Source organism: Empidonax traillii, unplaced genomic scaffold, assembly GCF_003031625.1.
Source record: "Empidonax traillii isolate 1590-97213 ecotype Southwest subspecies unplaced genomic scaffold, ASM303162v1 scaffold1381:size118516, whole genome shotgun sequence".
Classification (NCBI taxonomy): Eukaryota; Metazoa; Chordata; class Aves; order Passeriformes; family Tyrannidae; genus Empidonax; species Empidonax traillii.
Genome location: NW_020956574.1, coordinates 26,840 through 49,782, shown reverse-complemented (window position 1 = coordinate 49,782; position 22,943 = coordinate 26,840). Strand labels below are relative to the sequence as shown.

At 40.8% G+C, this 22,943-nt stretch overlaps 1 protein-coding gene across 5 annotated transcripts in view; it reads left to right on the top strand.

Annotated features, from left to right (window-relative positions):
- The window catches only part of SNAP91 (synaptosome associated protein 91), a 70,890-nt gene extending 50,678 nt beyond the window's left edge, over positions 1–20,212 (top strand). For 2 of the 5 annotated variants that reach the window (XM_027906974.1, XM_027906970.1), the window contains 13 exons: positions 176–433; positions 636–713; positions 818–889; positions 1,430–1,513; positions 2,383–2,466; positions 7,701–7,838; positions 9,120–9,269; positions 10,642–10,672; positions 11,852–11,963; positions 14,943–15,026; positions 15,097–15,201; positions 17,387–17,487; positions 18,774–20,212. In XM_027906974.1, the coding sequence (XP_027762775.1) occupies positions 176–433; positions 636–713; positions 818–889; positions 1,430–1,513; positions 2,383–2,466; positions 7,701–7,838; positions 9,120–9,269; positions 10,642–10,672; positions 11,852–11,963; positions 14,943–15,026; positions 15,097–15,201; positions 17,387–17,479 (1,289 nt within the window). In that variant the 3' untranslated portion in view covers positions 17,480–17,487; positions 18,774–20,212. The remainder of the gene's footprint in view (positions 1–175; positions 434–635; positions 714–817; positions 890–1,429; positions 1,514–2,382; positions 2,467–7,700; positions 7,839–9,119; positions 9,270–10,641; positions 10,673–11,851; positions 11,964–14,942; positions 15,027–15,096; positions 15,202–17,386; positions 17,488–18,773) is intronic. The other 3 variants (XM_027906972.1, XM_027906971.1, XM_027906973.1) reach the window with 3 other exon arrangements.
- The last annotated feature ends 2,731 nt before the right edge of the window (positions 20,213–22,943 follow it).

Sequence of the window (22,943 nt, the reverse complement as noted above, 5' to 3'; positions counted from 1 at the left end):
TTAGAAAAACATTAAGTAACGTGTCTGGATAAGTAAGCTAGATGTTAAAGCAACATCCTCTAAGTGTGCGTGTATTTGCAGTATGTGCATTGCCTGAAGTTGCTTTGTTCTTGACTTCCTCCCTCACTGATCCTAAGTATGCATACACATATATTTCCCCTCTCCTTTTTACAAGACCCCTTTGCCCCATCCGAAGGTAGTGCAGAGGCTGCTCCTGAGCTGGACCTCTTTGCTATGAAGCCAACAGAGACTGCTGTTCCTGTAGTTACCCCTACAACTAGCGCAGCTACTCCAGTTCCTGCAACAACTCCTTCTCCAGCTGCTGCTGTTGCTGCTGCTGCTACTGCTACTACAGCTACTGCCACTACCACTACTGCCACCACTTCTGCTACCGCCACCACCTCCGCTCCTCCTGCTCTAGATATATTTGGTGGTAATTTTGTTTTTAACTCTTTGATTCTGGTGGATTGATCGGTCAGGAGTACCAAAAAATCATTGTTGCATGCGTGTTGTGTGCTAGGCTTTCAAACCAGAAAGCCTATTAATTTCAAATATGATGTGCAAAATTTGAGAGTTCTGCTTTCAGTCCTGCCTTTCAAAAATGAGTTAAAGATGTGTTGTGTTCTTGGCCTTAGATTTATTTGAGTCTGCTCCTGATGCACCTGCAGCACCTAAACCAGACGCTGCTCCTAGCATAGATCTCTTTGGTACAGGTAAAGAGAGAATTTTTCCAGTGGTCTGCTGATTTGATGCTGTGCAATGATGTAAACTGACTTGAGTGACACTTACTCCTTGTTTTTTCTTTCATTTCTGGAAGATACATTTTCATCTCCACCACCTGCAGCTTCTCCCGTGCCTGAGAGTTCTCTCACTGGTGATCTCCTATCTGGTGAGTGCTTGTTTTCACAGGCTTTTCTTCAGGCTTCTTTGGTTTGGATTTGTTTCCAAAAGCAAAAAAAAAAAAAAAAAAAAAAAAAAAAAAAAAAAAAAAAAAAAAAAAAAAAAAAAAAAAAAAAAAAAAAAAAAAGGAAAAAAATCAACTTGCTACCAATTTACATCTTTAAGCTGAAACATTAAGAAATACTAAGTTGTGGGTTTGATGCTTTGGTCATAATAAGATGTGCACCTGCTGAAGATGCAAACCATGAATTGGCTGGCACTGAAGTTGAATAAGTAATGTGATTGTTGAAAGAGTAAATCCTTCTCTAAGCATAAGAAAATTCTTAATAAACAATGCATTCTTTAAAGTACTGTGGTTTTCAGTTGCTGTGTGAGAAATGTAACACTTTCTGTTTGCAGTTCTGAAGACTGTTACCTGAATTTACCAACCCTGTGGTTCTAACTGGTGGAGCCTATATGGCTTTGAAATATTTAGCTATCACTGTTGCCTTGCTGATACTAAATATTATTTATCCTGTGCTCACTGCAGTGGATGCATTTGCAGCCCCCTCTCCTCTACCCACTGCCTCTCCAGCAAAGGTGGATTCTTCAGGTGTGATTGACCTATTTGGTGGTGGGTATTTTTCTTTCCTCACCACTTCAGAGTTGAATCACTTCATTTCAGTTACCTTTGCACTTGGCTAAAGCTGCGGGTTTTCCCTTCTCACAACTTTTTTGTGTCGCATTACGGCTGAGACTGGCATGTCCCCTTCTTAGTGCTGCACAATAACGAACTGCAAATAAACTGTCCGTGTGGTCATTCTGTTGTCGTGACACTTGCCATTCTGTCTTCAGTCAGTGCATGTGTGGCTCTTCCTCAGATGTCCAGTGAAAGTCTGCTGTGTCCTCTTTTCTTTCTTTGCGAGTCTCCATGGTCATGTTGTTTTCTCTCAGTTCCGTTTCTCAAAGCAGCTGAAGTTTTAAGGGTGACTTTTCTCAAACTGGGTATCTGAGTCACAGGATCTTTGTTGGATTTGACAAGGTGGAAATCAGGATAGGCACAGCCAACTCTAGGCATGTTGCAAAACAGGAATGTTGCTTAGAGGCAGTGAATTTCAAATATTAGTGAAATATTCCTCTAAAAAGACTTAATGTGAGTCACTAGGTTCTGGCTGGAATAATTCCAAACTCTGCTTCAGTGCATTCATCTCCAAATGAGTTAACCCTCTTGTCTTGAATGCTGTGCTTTGTATGGGTTTTCTGAGGAGAGGCTTAAATAGAAAAGATTTCTTTCAAGTACTGGTTTGTTGCACCTCCTTTTTTCCACCTGAACTTTGTGTCCATGGTACTGCTCCGCAATAAAGATGGCCAAGCACTTTCATTTTCTTCTGATGATGTATGAAGTGGTTTTCCTTTCATCTTTTGTTTATGATAAGTGATGAGTTGATATATTTAATATTGAACTCTTTGCTTTTTCCTGATGCTTTCTGGAATTCCCTTTAGATGCTTTTGGAAGTAGTGCTCCCGAACCCCAGCCCACAACCCAGGCTGCTTCTAGTTCCTCAGCTTCTGCAGACCTACTTGCTGGTAATAAAGAACTTCTGAAAACTTATTATTTTAGAGCAGTACTAAAAAGTGGTCTTCAAAATCTTTTATGTTCCTTGGATGTAGATAAACTTCTGCAGTGGAATAAAATATTCATAAGATTTCTCAGTACTTTAGATGTTTTAATTAAAACTAGAGCGATTTATGATGGAGGCAATATACTGAAGTACGAGTTAACTTCCTAGATTTTCTTCTTTCTGTACTCTTTGTTTTCCTACCTCCCACACAATCCTTATTTTTCTGTACTGTTCACTGAATATGAGTGTCTATATAAAGTTTCTTTGGCTGTCTGTAGTAGTACTTAGGCAGTGTTTCAGGCTATGCGTCTTGGTCCTTACCGCTAATTAATCTTCATTTTGTTGATTTCATTCAATTTGTTTGCTTTAACTGAGGTAGGCTGAACCCTTAAGTGTTAGTAGCTTGAATGAATGACTTGGTAGCAATCTTGCATTTAGCCAAGGAGAGTGTGCTTTTCTCGGCCCAAGAGCACAGAAGTGGTAGAGACCCTCTTCTTATACTGGACAAGATGAGGTCTCTGCTAGTGCTGAATGTGACATCACTGTCCCACATTTTATCAAAGGTTGAAATAACTGTATCATTGTAGTCTGCATCCTACACACAAGGAGCTCCTCTTGAATTCTGTGTGTACTGTTCTCCAAAATTCTTGCTATACCACATATTGTAGTGGCTGTAGTGATTGTGCTAAACAGTTGCCACTCCTCCCCATCCCATCTGAAGTTTGTAGACCACATCTTCATCAGGAGGAAGGAAACTAAAGCACTTCTGTTTTGTAGAAGACTTGTCTTAAATTCACCTGTGTTTCTGAAGGGTGAATTTGTGTTGTGATTTAAAGTAATTCTACCCCAGCCAAAACCAGTGCAATTGGTTGGTAGGTTTATCCCTCATGAATTTCAAAGGTGATTGTTAGCTTCACGTTGTACCTTTGTGGCTGAAGCGACAGGCTACCCTTTATGCTACTGCTAACCCATTCTAGGCATGATGGGCCCTGACGTCAGTTGCTGTCCCTATGTTTGCAGGTCTCTCAAGCCAACTCACTCTGTTATCAAAAGTCCAGCCCTGTGTATGTTTTGCCATTTATATGCTCCTGAGGGGTCCTCTGATGTAGGAGTAGTACATAATGTGAGATATTCAGTATGTAATCTGGTCTGAGTGCTGTGAGTTGATACAGGTGTGTGTTTGCACACTGAAGCCATCTCAGATGATGACACGTTTTCTAGTACCTGCTCTAAGAGCAGGCATTGTCTGGTTGTGCTATAGAAAGGTAGAAGTAGTCTAGATAATAAAAATAATGTATATGTTCATTCTCAATCATTCCAGATACTAGGGATCCGAGTTGGATACTCAAAGTGGGACATAATGTCTAAATGCATACTAAAGCGTTAGTGCAGACAGCTTCAGATTTTATGGTAGAAGACTACTTTTTTTTTTTTCCATACTCTTCATATGTGCTTCAATAGGACTTTGTATTAGTTAGTTTATGGATAGCTTAAGGCCAAAGATCAGGCTGTAACTGTAGGTTGTAAAATATGCCAGTCATTTGCAGTTATACATGTTGTCATGGGACTGAGTGTGATGATGTTGTTGGACAGAAGCTAATTCTGCTTATGCAAACATTACAATACAAAATATTTTATGACCTTATCTGTAACCAAGCCTAAATTCAAGTCGGAATTGTGCTCCAGATGGCTTAAACCTCAGCAGTGTGGTCTCTGAATCTGAAGAGTTGCACTAAATAAAAACCTTAATTACAAAAGGACTGTTTTAAGTCTGAATACTCAAGCAGACCTTAAGCAGTTGGGGTGAATGGATGATTTTTTAAAATTTATTTTGTTTTTCCTTCCAATATACATTCAAAAGGGCTCCAAGTAGATTTGAATCTTTTTTTTTTTTGGCAGACAGAGAGAGTCTGTAAACATCACAGCATATTGCTAAGCATTTGTTCAGCCTTGATAATGGCAGATGTATAGCCTGCAGTGTAATCCAGTTTTAAATTTAAGAGTGTCTGGAGTTCATATGGTGGCTGAAGGTTTGTCCTTCATGGTTTATGAGTGTTTGGTTGTACTAAGTGTTTATATGCATATTGTTATGAGTATATTTACTATTCATAATTGTCTTAAATGTTGTCCTGTCAAATAAGTTTCTGATCCCTCTTGGCTCACTTAGGAAATATGGTAGAAATGTTTTCCTACTCTTCTAAGCCTTTTAGCAGACAAGACTAGAACTATCCTGACAAATACAACAGTCTAGGTATTTTCCCTTCTAGATCTTTCTATCCAGTTAAACTGTGTGCATGTGTGTCCCAGTATTTACTCCAGTAACGTGTTCTTACATTAAATCTTACTTGAATGTTTAAATAAAAGCAACCTCAAAATCAGGGAGTTGGGGATGTCCAGACAACACATCTAACTCGGTTGCTGCTGCTTGTGCAGATTTGCTCTGGCTCTTGTGCAAGACTGAGACTACTAGGAACTTGGTCTGTTAAAGGATTTTTATGGCTTTTGTGCCTGATGTTGCTGTTAAATTGGGCAAGGCTAAAAGCTGTGGAATTACAACCAGTCATCATGCAAATTTTCAGCAGATTCTGGGGAGTACTCTCTTCTGTAGCTGGAGAAACAGACACTTTACAGGGATTTGCAAAAGCTTACAGAACTTTCTAAACAAAATCTTAAGTATAAATATTGGATCATACCCTTCTGCCAGACTCCTCGTTCTCACTCAGGAAATGGAAAGACAGGCTCTTGAAATGGCTCCTTTGCTTTAGAACTGCTGCAGTGAGTGCCTTCGGCATCACTAGATCTTTTTAACCTGCTCCTGGACATTTTTTTTTTGAGATTGGTACTTTTTTGCGATAGGTGAATGCATGGAGCTTTGCCTTGGGACAGGTGATGATTTGTTACATAGCTTGTGTCAAGGATCAGAGGACAGCATAGCATCAGTGATGTTTCAGCAGATGTCTGCTACAGACCACCTGATCAAGAAGGAGCAGTAGAGGAAACCTTTTTAAGCAGTTGAAGAAAGCATCACTGTCACAAGCTTTGGCACTCAGGCAACTTGAATCACCATCCTCTGTGATGAAAGGGAGACAGGGAATACAGCTGGGCATGGGTAATCCAGGGGATTTCTGGAATGTACTGGAGAATCTCTTGGTGTGGGTGATCAACACATACCAGAGTGAGTTCAGTGGAGAACCACGGAGATGTTGACACACACCATGTAAGGAGAGGCTGAGAACTGGGCTCATTCAGCCTTGAGAAGGCAAAAGAGAAGCCTTTTAGGTGTCTAAACTCATGGGAGTACACAGAAAAGACTAGCCAGGTTCTTCTTGGAGGTGCAAAAAGACCATAAAAAAAGGCAGAGTGTGTGGGAAAACTCTGAATACATGTGGTCTGATATGACAACAGGCCATGCAGAGAAGCAGTAAAATCTCTTGGAGGTGCCAAGGCAAATATCCATGCAACCTGATTTGATTAGACTTCCTTTGAGCAGGATGTTGGGCTGACTGACCTCTGGAGGTCTTTTCCAACCTAAATTATCCCATGACAAACCTGTTTCAAGAACAGACCATGGAGAGCTGTGGGCAGATCTCTGATCCCAGTGCATTTGTCCACATGCAGGGTTAGCACCTGCAAGCATGTGACTTGCTGTAGACTGGGGTTTGAGTGATAATGGCTTCTTGGTTCCATTGCACTGAAATAGGCCTAATAAACACAGGGAAGCTCACAGAGACTATTGAAATGCTCTTTACTTTGGATTACAGAAAGCAGGCTGCTCTACTTTTCCTGTTCCTGCTTCCCTGGCTCCAGCTGGTGCCCTGGGTCAGTGGCATCTGAAGGGACCAGTATAGGTTACCATCTGAGTATTTTCAGTCATTACCTGCGATCCGGGAAGCTTCAGCTGAAGGATGTAATTTATGAGGTGTTTCTAATCAGGTTGTATTCTCCTGGACCTGTAGTGCATAGTCAGGTTTGCTGTGTCTCTGAGCTGTGTGTGGGGCCAATGTATCTCTTCATGCAGGTCAGGTGTTCCACAACTAAAGCCTGTCTGCTGGAGACACAGAAAGTTGCTGGCCTGGTGCCCAGGACCCAGTGATGGCACACTGCTCTCATTTGCCCATGCAGGGTTTTGATTTGAATATAGTTACCTAATGTTCACCTGCTTCTCTTCTAAAATATGCATCTGATGTGTAAATACTTGCTTCAAGTGTGTGCATATATAAATTTCTCTCATTCTTTCAACATTTGTGAAGTGTTTGGTATTTAGTTTTTTTTTCTCTTAGAAAGCAAAATTTTCAGAGCATCTGAGGGCTCACAGTAATATTTGATATAATTGAGGCTCACAATTTGAGCATGAGTTCTCTATGTTGAGCTGTGGCCTGTCAAGTCTTTAAATAAGTGGCAGATGTTTGATTTCACAGCTGGGAAATGTGCTGTTGTCATGGTGTGGCCAGCAACTCAGGCCCCACACTGCCACTTGCTTGGTTTCCTCTGGTGTGACAGGGGAGAGAATTGGAATAGTAAGTGAGAAGACTTGTAGGTTGAGATAAAGACGGTTTAATAGTTAAGGCTGCATGTGCAAACAAAGCAAAACAAGGAATTAATTCCCCACTTCTCATGGGCAGGCAGATGTTCAGCCATCTCCTGGAAAGCAGGGCTCCATCATGCATGCTAGTTACTTGAGAGGACAAACTGGGCTTTTTCCCAGAGCTTTATATGCTGACCATGATGCCATATGGTATGGAACGTTCCTGTCAGTTGGGATCAGCTGTCCCAGCTGTGTACCCTCACAACTTCTTGCACATCCCCAGCCTCCTCATTGGTGTTGTGGGTTGAGGAGTGGAAAAGTTAGTTCTCTGCTTCTTTTTTTTTTCTGTTTGTTGCTTTCTGCCTCTGAGATTACTTACCTAGAACAATAGCATGTAGAACTGTAAGAATTAAGTTCTCTCTGCTGTTGGTCTACCTCTGAAGAAAACTTAGTAAAAAGCATCAAAGTTTTTATTGGTGACTCTCAGTAACTCTTTAAATTTCCATGGTCATACCTGGCATACCAAGGATGCTTGTGCAGTACTGAGTTATTTACAATGGTCTAGTAAGAATTAACTTCATCATTCTGCCATTTTTAGATTGAGCTTTTGTTAAAAAAAGCGCCTAATAAGACTGACTCTAATGTCCACACCTCTCTTATGTAACTTTTTTAAGGCTTTGGAGGTTCTTTTATTTCTCCGTCTCCGTCACCATCCCCGGTCACTCCAGCTCAAACCAGCTTACTACAGCCTAACTTTGATGCAGCTTTTGGGACAACAGCTCCAACAACTGGCAGTTCGTTTGATGCATCAGGTGAGCCACTGGGTTTCTTCTTGACAACTTTCTAATGTGTTTTATGCTTTAGATGAGTTAATGATACCATTTTTAGGATCTGAGCATGAGCAATATCAGTGAACTCACTCTTCTTTCTCTACTGGAAGAACCTTCAGGGTGGTGTTTAGGCTGACTTGTGCCCAAGAGCTGTCTGCACCCATTTTTTATACTACCATGTCAGTGAAATCAAACTAGTGTGAACATCATCCTTGCATGTGCTTAATAGCATGAATTAGGAATTACGCAAGGAAAACACTGATCTGTAAGTAACTTATGTAGGCGAGTCATCTTGCCGCTGCTGCTGCAGGTGTTCTTGAGCTTGCATGGCACCTGAGGGTACACACAATAGAAAGTGGCATAGTGTTCTTTGCCTGATTATAAGCCTAAACTTTTATCACTGCTGTCGTTTTGTTTGCATCTCTTCCGTTCTATATTTTTCATGCTGGGTCCTTGCTACAAACTTAAAATTGGTGAGTTCTGCAACTGTACAAGAAAAAAAAAGGTGGAAGTAGTACTGCTGCTTGGGTATTTGGTTGCTTGCCAGTGCACATGCTACCCTTTCCTGTTGATTTAACATTAGCATGTACCTAAAAAACAGATCAGAAGATAGAACTCAGGCATGAGATATACCAAGCAGTTTGACTTTAAGGAATCTGAAAAATGAACTTCTGAGTTAGATGACTGGACTAAGGAGGGTAGCACTGTCCGTGTGGATGGTTCTGGTTCCTTCTGATCTCATGTTAGTAGGTCTTCCCAATTCCCTGCTGCTTGCAAGTGAATAGTAACAACTTGAGACTTCCAATCCTGTTGCTGTGAGATGTCAAGGTATAAGACTGCCTTTGCCACGTAATTCTGACGGGTGTTTGCTGCAAGATGTTCATTTTAAAAACATTTAAATGAATATCTCCTGACATAATGTGTGTGCGCATCTGACATCTCCAAGGATGGTTGTTGGAAAAATAGTGTAGTGTGGAAGTGGTGCTGTATCTATGTAGATTGAATGCTCCAATTAAAGTCCTTTTAGGCATGTCTTCTCATATTAGTTTTCATTGGTATAGATTTTTCAGGATTACTGTACATTCAGTGTCTAGTAAAATGACATGCATGCCCTTGTTGGCATTATTTTTAATGTCAAATGGTGTTTTGGTAAGACCTGTGATGTGGTTGTCTGTGCTATATTTGTTGGAGCAACAGCAAAGTGGCGGGCAGTGCTTTTCTTACCGCAGCTGCTGTTCTAACCGACTTTCTTTTCACTTCCAGTTTTTGATGGTTTAGGTGATCTTCTTATGCCAACTATGGTTCCTTCTGGTCAACCTGTAGCACCTGCAGCGGCAGCAACAGTCACTCCTTCAGCAGCGAGCAAAGGCCTTGGAAGTGATCTTGATTCGTCTCTTGCAAACTTAGTAGGCAGTAAGTGACAAATTTTGGGTTTAAGTAGTGGGGCATGCAGCTGTGTTACTTTTCCATTGAGTCAAATACCTATGTATTTTAGCTTGCTTCAGCATCCTTCTGTTTGGCTGGGGAAATTGGGAAAGCTATTCACAGGAATAAGGCCTGATCTGGATAGCTGGTAGTCTGGGTTTGTGACTTGGCTTTCTTTGTGCCCAGGATCTGAGTCAAATAATGGCATCTGTTTGATAGGTAGGATTTGTAATGTGTGGCTTCTCGGGTACATTCCAGGGAGACATCAGATTTTTAAGTGGATGTTCTCCTGGGTAATAGATGGAAAACTGAAAATTGTCTGAAGTGTCTGATAGCATTGTGGAATTTAAGCAGCAGAGCTGTTGGACACAAATAGTTGACTTCATGCTTAATGAAAGATAAGAGTAGCAGGGGAGTGATGAGTGTACCAGCACTCAGGAACAGACCTTTTCTCAGGCAGTGAACTTACCAAAACATGTTCTTGAAATGCTAAACTAAAAGCCCTTCCTGTAGTAGGAAAAGGGTTCAAGCCTTTGTAACTAGAGATCAGTAGCCGCAGCCCCCCTCAAAAACCAAACAGAGGTCTACCTAGGCTAAGGTGTAATACTGCTGAAGTTTTATTTTGGAGGGTTGCTTAAATGGAATACTTTCTTAGTACATGTAAACACACCACAGCAAAGATCTTATGATACCTACACGTCTGTTAGATGTGGGGGAAAACTATTATGCTTAGAAGTTAGCAGAACTCTTAATCCCTTGAAAATCCCTTGAAATCTTTTGCAAGTGATTTGGTATATCCAAGTTTGGGGAGAAAGTCAAACTGAGTAATATGTGACTTACAGGACTTGTACTGGCCATGTGACAAAAATATTCTTTAAAATTTAGTTTAAAACTTCTTCCAAAGGGAAGGACAGAAACTACTTGGAGTTTCCATGTATGATAGAGCAGATAAAACAGTGCAAAACTCATAAGTAGTGTTCAGATTTATGTGTATTTGAAAATCAGCTTCTTATTTCTGTATATATAATGAGGAACAGAAACTAGCGTTGTCATCCATGGTAAATAGTTTGGTGCTCTTAAATAAGTTAGGATTTTGTAGACCTAAATATGTTGTTACTTTTGTTTGCTTATGAAGCAAAATGCCTTCTTCAAGTGTAAGACATCTACAGGGTTTCTCAAACGTTTGTCCTGAAGAATGGGTAGATGTGGCCAGTCCTCTGATGCTGCCTAAATGAAGATAGCCAACTTTTTTACTCTTTATAAGCTCATGTGCAATGAAATGTAAGCTGTTACTTTGACATTCTTTATTTACTAAACATGTGACTTCTTTTTTATTTATTTCTTTTTGTTTCAATTTCAGATCTTGGAATTTCTGGCACTACTTCAAAAAAGTAAGTTCAACTTTGTTTAAAATAGGAGGAAGGTTTCAGATTTACTGTATAGCCTTAAGTCTATTTTAGTGTTTACTAAGAAACAATGAATTAGTTATGTTCCCTTGCTTCCCAATCAGTTCAGAAAAATTCTGGAGAAAGTATTCTATAAGATCCAGTGAGTAATTAAGGTTAAATGTTCCTGACAAAGCTTTTAAACTTGCTGTCTTTAATCTGAGTCTAGAAATATTTTTTTCCTGTCACTTACTGTCTTCATGTTGAATAGCTGATTTCCAAACAGCTTATATTTAACAAATTGTCCAGATAATAAATTGTATAGCTCCTCTCCATAACCTAGACTAATATATAATTTGTTACATTTTTATAGATGCTAGTTATTGCGTAGGCATCGAAATACTTACAAATTAGAAAAGAAGTTCATTCCATGCAGTGAAAAAGCTTCTTTTTGCAAAAGAAATATTTATAACATTGCATTTATTTTTTTAATGTATTATCTTAGTCTAGCTGCCTACTTCTGTCCTGAGTCTTCCTCTGTATGCAAGACTTCAAAATATTTTGTACCTCTGTGGAGATGATAGGAAGAATATGTGTGAAACACATCGAGAGGTTTATCCCCCAAAAACATATCTTCCTTCAATCTACTTTGTTCAAATGGTGTATTTTATTCTGGATAGAGCAGCCTCTAAGAAAACCTGGTTTTGCAACAGCCCTTCTATTCTGTGAATGATTTGTTTCTCTTGTATCTATCAACTTTTTTCAGAACTGAATGCTTTCCTCCTTCAGCTGTCTGAGCAAGATTTCCAGCAATGAAATCACCTTTCAAAGACATCTAGCAGGCAGCTCTACTGCCTGGCCCCAGTAGAATAGGCAGTAGCAGTCCCTCTTCCTACTTTGCAAGGGTATACGCCATATGTTACCTTCAGTCAATACTAAGTAAAACTTCTCTTTAATTCTCACCACAAAGGCCATAACCATGTAACTGACTTCGGCATAGAGTGTACTGATGTCTGCTGCTAACAACCCTTGAAACTGAGCGTCACTAAAAGTATATCTTTCTGTTAATAACTGCATACACCATAAGCTAATGTAGCTGCACGTCTAATGTTAATGTGTGCTGCAGCCCGTTTTCATTTTCACTGTGGGAGAATGCAAATAATAGCCTGTCTCCCTCTCTGTTAGGGGAGACCTTCAGTGGAATGCTGGAGAGAAAAAGTTAACAGGAGGAGCCAACTGGCAGCCAAAAGTAGCACCTGCAACATGGTCAACTGGTGGTGTCCCAGGTGCTCCATTGGTAGGTGGTTAATCCATAGGTAATACTGGTATTGAACTATCGATATTTCATGAGATTTTGCAAGCGTACATAGTCAAGAGTTTGCTTCTGTATAAATTGTTTGAATGTTTCAAGTCACATTTTTTAAGAACAGATTTACAGCTGGCATAAAGAAATCATTGAGTGCATTTAAATGAAAAATACACTAACGTATGTATCAAGGTGTTGCTCTACATGGACATTTAATACCTGTGGACATTTTTAAGTTTGTGATGAGCTGTACAGGTCTTGCCAGCATGAGGCCCAGGTCAATTTCCCAATAAGAAAATGCTGTTGATCCAAAACTGAAGTACTAGAAGGAGAGAAAATAAATAGGTTTTTTTTAAAGTTTTCCTGAATGAAGTAGATCAAAACACTGCACAGTTATTCCTACTGATCAGGGGATTGGTGTTAGATTAGAATTGGGTAGCTTATTAAGCAGGGTAAAGCAGTCTGTTGGAAAAGTTAAGGTTATCCTGTAAAAAGATTCAGAAGGCACTAGCTTTGAGAGAAGAGGATCAAATTAAGCTAAAAATCTAGATTTTGGCACAAGAGCAACTTGATTATGAGTAAATTACAAGAGTAATCTGAAGAGGTGTCGTACCTGATCTCATCAAAAGTCTCACAAGGCGTAAATCAGCCTCCATTTGAAAAAAGTTGGTTTAGGAAGGGAAGGAAAGAACTCCGAAGGGGTTTCAGTTCCTTACAGCCACAGCTAGGTGTTAACATGACTCTAAGCATGTTCCTTAACCTTATGGAAGGTACAAGAATTCCTGTACTTCACTGAATGTTTTAGTTGTAACATCAACTTTTTTTTCTTAATAGAAAGGCTGGGCAATACTGTACAGTGTAAGTGAAATTCGTATTTTTTTATCTCTTTTTGTCCTTGCTTACTAAACATGAAGATACTAACAACACCTCACCTGCACTACAGTTATTACTGCTGGCTTAGAGCTACCTAACACAGCTCCTCTTGGACTCTCTGTCCAGCACACAATTCTCAGGCCATGTGTATTGCTATGGTAGTAGTGATTAACCATTTCTATGCTGTAAGCTTGAAAATAATGTCTTCAAACAGTCCTTGCTCTACTGGTATGTGAATGATTTGTACTGCCTGAATTTTCAAACTTAATTAAGATCAGCCTGATCTTGTAGTGATTTTACCATCTGGTAAGTAACTAGTCTTTCTGGGAAGCTGGGTAGTTTTGATAGCATTTCTTGAAACATTTGTTATGTATATTTCTTCAAAATCATACACTTAGGTATTTTTTGAAACTTAAAAAAGCCAGATCATCAGGAAAAAGAAATGTGGAGACCAAAATTAAACTTTTCTTCGTGTCACTGTTGAACTACTTAAGTTTTGGTCACTTCTTTCCGTCCTTGTGATGTTTCAATTTCTGGATTAAAATCAGTAGAATTTGATAAAAGCCTCTTCCCTGGAGTGATCCTAGTGCTTTGAGGCAAAAGCAGATTCATTTTGTGTGGTCATTTTTCTGGCATCTGCCTAACTGAATTTTGAGCTGCAGTGCATTCCTGTGAATGCAGTCAGATCAGTGCATCTGATGTCATGAACCTGTGTGTTTCTATTTCTTGCTTTTCATACCTGAGTGTCCAGATGTTTGTTTTTGTTTGGGGATGCTGCTAGCACAGTATAGCTTTTAACTGAAGTTCTCCCCAGAAAGCTTTCAGACTGAAATAGAGGTTCATAAATTCTCAGCCAGGATATGTAGGGTGTTTGATTAATGAGTCTGGGACAGGTTATCTTGGCTTGTCTCCAGCTGAGACAAGTGTAGAAGCAAGGATCAACGAAGGGCACTAAATGCAGCATTCGCAGAAGTGAACTGTGCAGTGAGTGATTCCAGCATACCTCCAAAGACACACTGTCCTTTGAACTGTAAGTGTGCTAGCTGCTCTCCAAGTGTAGTGGGATATAACTGACTCAAGGTAGGAGGCAAGGATGTGGAGGCTCAGGCACAACCATACATGCATCTGTAACAGCTTGAGAAATTGTGCCAATATGCTTAGGCCACACAATAGCAGTAATGAAATCCTTCTGCCATTTTTAAATCCCTTCCTTGAATGCTTTCTGCCTCTCTTCAGAGTTATTAATAATTTAGATTGTATATATATCTGTGAAAAAGTAAATACTTGGATGCTTTCAAGGCCATAAGGAGACTGTGCATGGGAAGTTAGTGACAAGAGAGTCAAAAGGGATAATGAGTAGGTCATGCTAGGTAAGGAGGGCAGGGTGGCCTTGTTCAGAGATGCACCTGTGCTCTGTATCCAGTCAAACTACTAAACTACTGGTTCCCTCTTCCTGAATTCTAGAGGAAGATAGCCTTTTTTATCCCTTGTGTTATTTGAATGAAAATGTTAGCAAGTCAAGCATAGGAATGAAAAGCGTAGCAAGATAAACTAAACTGTCCTTAGTAAAGTATGTAATGGTTCTGATTGTGGCTTAAGTGGCTTAATTTACTCTTTAACTTAAATGAATCATGGTGTGTAATTAATTTTTTTTTCATTGTAAACTAATTATAGCAGTTATTTGCCTTAGCTTTACAGTCTGCTTAAGCTTTTACTAAAATACAGTGCTGCAATAAGTGCTATAGTGTGTTAGCTGTCATGAAACTGGAACGCTTTCTTACACAGCGTAGAAGGAAGTGGAAAGTGTGTATTTTCTTGAGCCTATTTTGAGTTATATTCAGTAAATGGACTCTATTCATGAAGAGAATGAAGTCTGTCACCCTTGCTTTCTTATGAAGAAGCAAGCTGAGCATCAGCATAAGGACTCATTCAGCTCTCTCATTCTTTGAAGCCTTGTGGTTTTGAGGTTACATATGTGCTGCATAACAGTTCTCCTTTCCAGAACAGCTTTGAGAATGCTGGAGACTGTGTGGTTTCCAGATGGTTGATGTTAGATTCTTGGGTTTTTATTTTTTATTTTTTTAATCTATTTTTTAGGCAGGAGGTGTGCCTCCAGCAAGTGCTGTTCCTGCTGCAGGAGGTACTCCACCTGTCCCACAGCCAGGAGCAGCATTTGGGATGGTGAGTCTCTTCTGTTACACTGCTCTTCTTCCTCCACCCAGAACTCTGCTGACTCCATGTTAATTTACAGCCCCCAGCAGGTGCAGGCGTGCCCATGATGCCTCAACAGCCAGTGATGTACGGGCAGCCTATGATGAGGCCCCCCTTTGGAGCCGCCGCTGGCCCTGGTGTACAGGTAAGTGTTACTGCTAGATGACTGTTTGATTCTCTCCATTGCTCTAGAAAGTAGCTGATTTGTGTGCATTACCTTAGTTTAGCTGTAGATCTGTAAATGAGATGCCTTACAGAACTCAGCTGCCTGGCTTGCAGCAGATCACATGAACCACCTTGATTTTTACCAGTTGCCTTGTATGAGACCAGTGAAACAGGTTTGAAAAGTCTCTAGCAGCTAACTAAATTCAGGTTCTGGGACATGTTTGGGTAAAGCTCAAAGTGGAGTTGACAGGCATTCCTATTCTGTTCACAGCCTATCGTAATTTACTCGACCTGCACTCAGCATCTTTTCTTCCAGCCCAACAAGAGACTCCTCAGAAAACCAACCTTCTATTTCTGAATAAGCTAACGCCTCCAGTTCTTCCATGAGAACTGTTTCCCAGCAAATACAACTTCAGTTTTTCAGGCTGGTAGCTTGCTAGGTTTCTTTCAGTGCAAAACAACTGCATTCTGATATGAATTACCATAATGTGTGTAACGTTGGAGCGCACACTTTTCACAGCTTTTCACAGCAATGCACAAATTTAAATACCATGAAGGGTTTTTTCTGACTTACATTAAAGTAGATGAATGCAAATGAATTATGTTGATCACTGTGCTCTTTTTTTAAGTGGGAGATCCATGACTGCTTCAATTTTTCTTGTTTTTTAACTATATTTACCTCATCCGACTTTGTGACATTCATACATTTAGCCATAGAGGGGACACAAGTATGGCCATCTAAAACCAAGGCAAACATATTTTTAGTTCTACACTAATTAAAAATAAGCAGGAAACATTGTGTCACAAGTTACTCAATTGCCAGGGGGATGAGGCCTTTCTTTAATATGCTGGAAAAACCTAACAGAGTAATTAATGGTGAAGTAGGCTGCATAGTGGAGCCATGCCATCCCTCCTGTTAAAGTGGGTATTATCAAGCTGCCTTTCATAGTTTCCTAAGATTTTTTTTAAATTGGATGCTCATAAATTTGGAAGTGCACCACCGTGTATCCACTGTGATGAAAAGCTTTTAGCTCCTAGCCAGTAGGTGATACAGCATCAGCTATAATACCTTTTCCAGGCTATTTTTTCAAAGTAGACTTTGGTTTGTAATAACTCTGAAAAGAAAAAGAGCCTTCCAGGGGAGAGGCAGGGAATGACTTGGCAGTAGTATTTTGCTTCTTTGTAAGTCAGAAGTCCATCTTGTCTTTCAAGTAAGGTGGGAGATGGAAGTTGATGCTTCAGCTCTAAAATCTCACTTGTAACCCTGGAAACCAAGCCACCTCCCTTGTTTTGCAAATATTAAGCAAACAAAATGTAGCAAACCATACTTTATGAGTAGGGAACCACATTCCCAGTGAGACTTTTCAGGGTTTTCCATGTAGAAATGGAAAGATCTTGAAACTGTTCTAAGTGAGAACATACTTGGTCCTGTTTTTCCTCCCACCTTAAACTGTCTCTGCACTTACCAAGAATAATATTATGGGGCACAGACAATTTTTCTAGAAGAGTAGTCATCAAGGTGCCAGGGCTACATACAAAATAACTCTTGTGCCCTGAGTTAAGGTAGAGATAGGTAGTAAGGACAGGATAAGAGAATCATTTGATCATCATAGTGAAAAATGTTGGATGGAACTTGAAAACTGACATTTTCTATGAAATAACTGATGATTTTTATACTTGTCAAAGGAGGAAACTTGTATAATCTAGTCATGTTTTCACCACACTTTGGACTCTTATTTACATTACCATTGTAGAATAACTTGTACTTAAATGCCAGTTGCTGGAATTTTCATTCCTGCTCTGCAGCATGTACTCTACTTACTCTGCACCTTGATGTTTAACATCTAACAATTGCTTGTCTTCTGTCTGGACTGATGATCCTAACGCCATTCTGTCTTACAGGGAGAGAGGGATTTGAAGCTATGCTAATTAGGATCTGCAGTGTCTAGAGCCTTATCCATTAAACCTGCCAAACATTGTTAACCCTGTAGTAAGGATGGAATCTAAACAATGCTTGAGCAAAATGGCACCATGCAGAACTTGCAGAAAAATGAGAACTTAGTATGACTGTGATATGCTTGTGCGAGAACCGTCTATGCTTATCTAATGCTTGTGTGTTCTTGTCTGCTTTGTTTTTTCCTGCCTTCCTGGCTGGCATCTATTAGCTTTCTCCAAGCCCAACTCCTGCTACTCAGAGTCCCAAGAAACCTCCAACAAAGGACCCATTAGCGGATCTTAACATCAAGGATTTCTTGTAAACCATAAGGTATTCTGTGACTGCCTGCTTAAGCATGTCACACTGTGGTACATGTCTGGCTCACAGATGTTGTTTAGGCCAGTAGGTTAATATGACTGATAAAATAGTAGCTGCAGTGATAGATAGAAACATGCACTGATAATGAAAACTGAAGTCTCTGTCCACACTCTTAATTTTAACCTGAAAGCTTGACTTTTAACTACTCTTTTTTTGCCAAAAGCAACTGCCAGGAAACGTTATCTTCAACCTGTAACTTCCATTTTTACCTTGTTTCTGTTCAATCTAAGGATTCAGGTTTGGGTTTTTTTTTTCCTGAATTAATACTGAAACATATAGAATTATAACAAATACTTGGGGAGATGGGGGGGCAGGAATGGTGTTGAAGAAGCTTATTCCAGTCTTGTGGGTGTTGAAACAGATTTTGTATCACAGGTGTAAAGGTTTCAGAAGAGGAATAACTAACTTAAGTGTTCTGGTCATCAAGGGAAGGTTGTTTGCATCTTTTAACTGCTGCCATCTAATGTTTTCCCCTGCCATACAATTTTTTGAGACACTGCTTTCCTGAATGCTAAGACATGAGGTCCTGAGCAGGGCTGTGTAGAACAACCGTGGGGAAGAACAGAAGAGTAAATGTAAAGAAAAAATGGAGGAGAAGCAAAAAAACAGTACTGCAGAATGAAAGGGGAAAAAAGACCAAAATATTACTGTGAGGGTTTGGGAGAAGGATGTTAGGAGGGCCAAGTAGAAATGTCAAATTGAACTGAACACTTATGCCAATTAAAAAATAGTAATGCAGAAGTGAGGTAGGCATTTTGTAATTAAGACTAGAATAGTTTGCCAGGTGAGGGGAGGACAACCATTACATAACTTTAAAGCCTTCTTCATGAGTCACTTTACTTTCTTCCTAGAGCTTAATTCTAAGCCTCCCCTGCACTGGAGTTGGCAGCAGTGGATGGGATCAGGCTGCTCTTAGCAGGCATCGCCCAGTCCCACTTCACCTTTCTCCAAATTCCAGGCACAGGGAGGTGTACCTGGCACTTGGTGGAGATGGCCAGGAGTGGGGTTGCACCTTCCTTGCTGGGACTCACTGCTTCCAACTAGTATTTATAGTAGAGAGATAACTAGTATATATAGTAGAGAGATTCATAATTGTCTGTGGGAAGACTCTGCTTCATTAAAAACTGATAGCAACTGTTTGGAGGTGTGAAGAGATGAGCAGATTTGGTGCTCTTTCTAGCGTGTGCTTTGCTAACTCCTTACTCCAGTTTTCATCTAATATTTTTCTATATTCACAGCTGCAGTTTTTCTGACTGGATGCTAAAAACGTCAGTTTGGAGTCTACAAATGGATGCTCAGAGTTTCAAAGTGAGCCACCAGTACCAAACCTAGCGCTTACTCAGACTTTCTCTTCCTCCTGAAACGTGTAGCACAGCTGTGAAAGTGAACATTAGGAATGTGTACTACCTTAGCTGTTATCCCTACTCTCTCTCGGAATTTGTGTACTTGGGTTATTTGTGTTTTACAATTTAAACAATGGATGTATGTTTCTGATGCCTTCTAGTGCTTTTCTGAACCTATCCCATGGGGGCAGATTATGCAGCTGTTGTTTGGTGAGCCATTTGGAGCAATGTCTGTGGTTTTTGAAGGTTTCAATGTATATAACTTTTTGAGGACACCTAAAATTTCCCTAGGACTCAATTTCTCCTTTATCTGTTATAAAACATAGTGTGATAATACCAGATAGTAAAGAAAATAATTAATAAATTGTGCAGGATACTTTTTTTTTTCCCCAGTCACAGGAATCTCAATTGTGGTGAAAAAAATGTTTTATTTTTGTGGCACTGTATATGTTAAGATAATTTAAAGTAATATAAAGGAAAACTTCCATAACAAATACTTTTTCAATGATTTACCAAGAATGAAAAACCATATCGGAAAAGTACCATATTTATTGCTGTTTTTATTTTTAAATCTATTTTAATTATTTGAGTTTTTGCATTTAAAATTGGCATATTTATCAGTTCTTGCTAAATGCACTGAAAATATGTAAAGGGTCAGTTTCTCTCCATGTAGTTGGGAAAAAGCAACCCATAGTAGTGCTGGCATCAAGGGATTTCAAATATGAGAGCACTTTTTGGTATATCTGTAGTCAAAACATTACAAGTGATGTTACTCATCTCTGTTGAGTTCTTACGTACATCTCTTAATTTAGTGCTTACCTGTGTATGCCTTAGGCTAGTGTTTTCTCCATTGCCCCGAATGCGCTGTGAGTAGCTTTTGTACTATTGGTGATTAGATTTAATTCTGATCCAGAGATCCATGCCCTTTACTGTACATACTGTGTTTCTTTAATTTTTATTTGTTCTCATACTGTTTCTGCTGATGGCTTGGTGTAAGATCTTGACTCTTCAATGAGGTCACTGTTGATCAGTGTTACAAGTGGCTTGGCAGTTCTCTGTAAAAGCATATTGGGTTGGAAAGATATTCACCTAAAGTCTTTCAAATGAACTATTTAATCAATGTATGGTACCATTAAAAGTGGTTGTATCTGAATTTGCTGTGGGGATAACACTGTAATGGGAAAGTTCTATAAAAAGCTGATTTCAAAATGGCTTTTCTTTGTATTTCAGTTTAAAAAAAAAACCCAAACAGGAAAAAAAAAAAAAAAAGAAAACAAAAAACCCCAGTGCATGTGTGCCCTCTGAGATGCAATAAACACCTTGATCAAAGTAAATATCTTGTTGCCAGTTTCATAATCATTGAGACGTTGAGCACAATAATACACTTTGAAAGGGGAAAAATGGTATAGGTCCTGACAGTGATTGCTGAGTCTGCTTCATATGGTAATGACTTTTATAGAATTATAGAATCATTTAGGTTGGAAAAGACATCTGAGATCATGGAGTCTGACAGTGTTTTAACAGTTTAAAATGTTAACAGATTAACAGCTAAGTCCACCACTCAACCATGTTCCTAAGTGGCACATCTACACATCTTTTAAATACCTCCAGGGATGGTGACTCCACGACTTCCCCAGGCAGCATGTTCCAATTATTGACCACCCTTTCCATGATGAAATTTTTACTAATATCCAATCTAAACCTTCCCTGCTACAACTTGGGACCACTTCCCCTGGTCCTATCTCGTTACCTGGGAGAAAAGGCCAACCCCCCACCTAGCTTGAACCTCATTTTAGGACAATAAGGTCTGAGCCTCCAGGCTAAACACCCCCCGCTCCTTCAGCCACTCATCGTAAGACTGGACCCTTCACCAGCTCCATTGCCCTTCTTCGGACATGCTCCAGCACCTCAATGTCCTTCTTGTAGTGAGGGGCTCAGAACTGGACACAGCACTCAAGGTCTCATGAGTGCCAAATACAGGAAGACAGTCCTGTACAGGAGGACAGCCCTGGTCCTGCTGGCTAGACTATTTGTGATACAAACCAGCATACCATTGGCCTTTTTGATCACCTGGGCACACTGCTGGCTCATCTTCAGCTGCTGTTGACCAAAACTCTCAGCTCCTTTTCTGCTGGCCAGCTTTTCAGCCAGTCTTCTCCAAGCCTGTAGTGCTGCACAGGGTTGTTGTGACCCTAGTGCAGGACATGGAACTTGGCCTTATTGAACCTCAAACTTTTGACTTTGGCCCATCCATCTAGCCTGTCCTGATCCCTCTGCCTTCCTACCCTCCAACAGATTGATACTCCTGCTCAACTTGGTGTCATCTGCAAACTTACTAAGGGAGCACTCGACCCTCTTGTCCAGCTAATTGATAAAGATTACACAGGACTGACCCTAATACTGAGCCCTGAGGAACACTACTTGTGACCAGCTGCCAGCTGGATGTGGCACCATTCACCACTACTCTCTGAGCCTGGTGATCCAGCCAGTTTTCTACCCAGTGAACAGAGCATCAGTATAAGCCGTGAACAGCCAGCTTCTCCAGGAGAATGTCACGGGAAACGGTGCCAAAGGCTTTACTAAAGTCTAGATAGACAACATCCACAGCCTTTTCCTCATCCACTAGGTGGGTCACAGGGGGAGACCAGGTCCTTGCTCCTGACAGACTGTCTTTTTCCTAACACCCCTCTGGACAGGTGGCACTCCACTCAAGGGAGTTGATCTCTAGCCTTGCTCTGCCTTCCGATCCATTAGAGATACATCTGGACGTGTGCAAGGGCCTGTCTCTTCCCATGGAACTGGCACTGAAATGTTGAGATTCTTTAACTGAAGAGACAGTCTGGGAGTTTTCTGCACTCATTGCACCAGTTTTGCACACCAAAGTGGATGCTAAAGGATTGGTTTTTGTAGTTTTCACTATGTATCTCAATAACCTCATCAGTAATTTCATCTCACCACCATTCACAGCTGATTCCAACTTTGCCTAGTGTGTGGCCGCCAAGGGCAGGGACAGTCCCATGGGCCTGCTAGGCATGGGGACTGCCTCTGGGCCAGCACCACAAAGGCCTTCCTTGGAAGGATGCTGGGTGGAGGGGATGGGTGGTGGGCAGGACTGCACTTTGGGGGCTCCAGAACCACTGTTTCATAGTGCCACCATCTGGAAATGCAGGATTCACAGTGCCCCAGGGCAGCATAAAGAGAGCATCCTCCCTTGTCCTGTGGCCAGCCGCCCAGCAGACAGTCCAAGAACATCTGAGATGAAGTCCTAGAGGACCAGGTGGAATTACCTACATGGAGGAAGATTGGAGGCTGGTTGAGGCTGCTGGAGGTTCTTCACTGCAAGGCCAGATTCTCGTAGGACCATGTTCATCTGTTCAAAGTTCATCTGATAGGTTGAAATCCTACTTCAACCCTCAGGGGACACCAGCTCCTCAGGAGATGAGAAGAACTACTGACTCCAGTGACAAGAGCAAGGGAATGCCTTCTGGAGGAGCACTTGAGGAGCACTGCAGACCTCTCTGTCCTCATCCCCTGCAAAGCCAGGGACAGCAACCACTAGAAATGGGATGCAGAGGTGTTGCGAGGGGTCCCAGTGCTTTGGAGCACCCACTGGTGTCCTGCCAGGCATGGGAATGAGTCTTGCCTCCAAGGTCAATCAGATCTGCCTCACGTGGCCCCTCTCAGAAGCCCCTGAGATGGCTCCATCTCCTGAGAGCTGCAACCAGCTTGTGGCATGAGGAGGCAGGTCTTGCTCACGTTTCAGCAAATAGCTGATTGCCAGCTCTGGGGTCTCACCCAGGGCATATTGGCACTGGCTCCCAGGGTTCTTTTTACATTCCTCTGCAGCATTAAGCATGACCACTTGTTAGGGCTCCTTTAGGCCATTTTTGCCTTATGCCTTCTGCTCATGGTTCACTAAGTGTCCTGGATTCAGAGAGAGGAGGATTTTTACTTGGAGGAGCTGTTGACTCCTGCAAAGGCAGGGAGGCCCTGCAGAGAGATCTCAACAAGTTAGAGGACTGGGTAATCACCAACCATATGAAGTTCAACAAGGGAAAATATCAG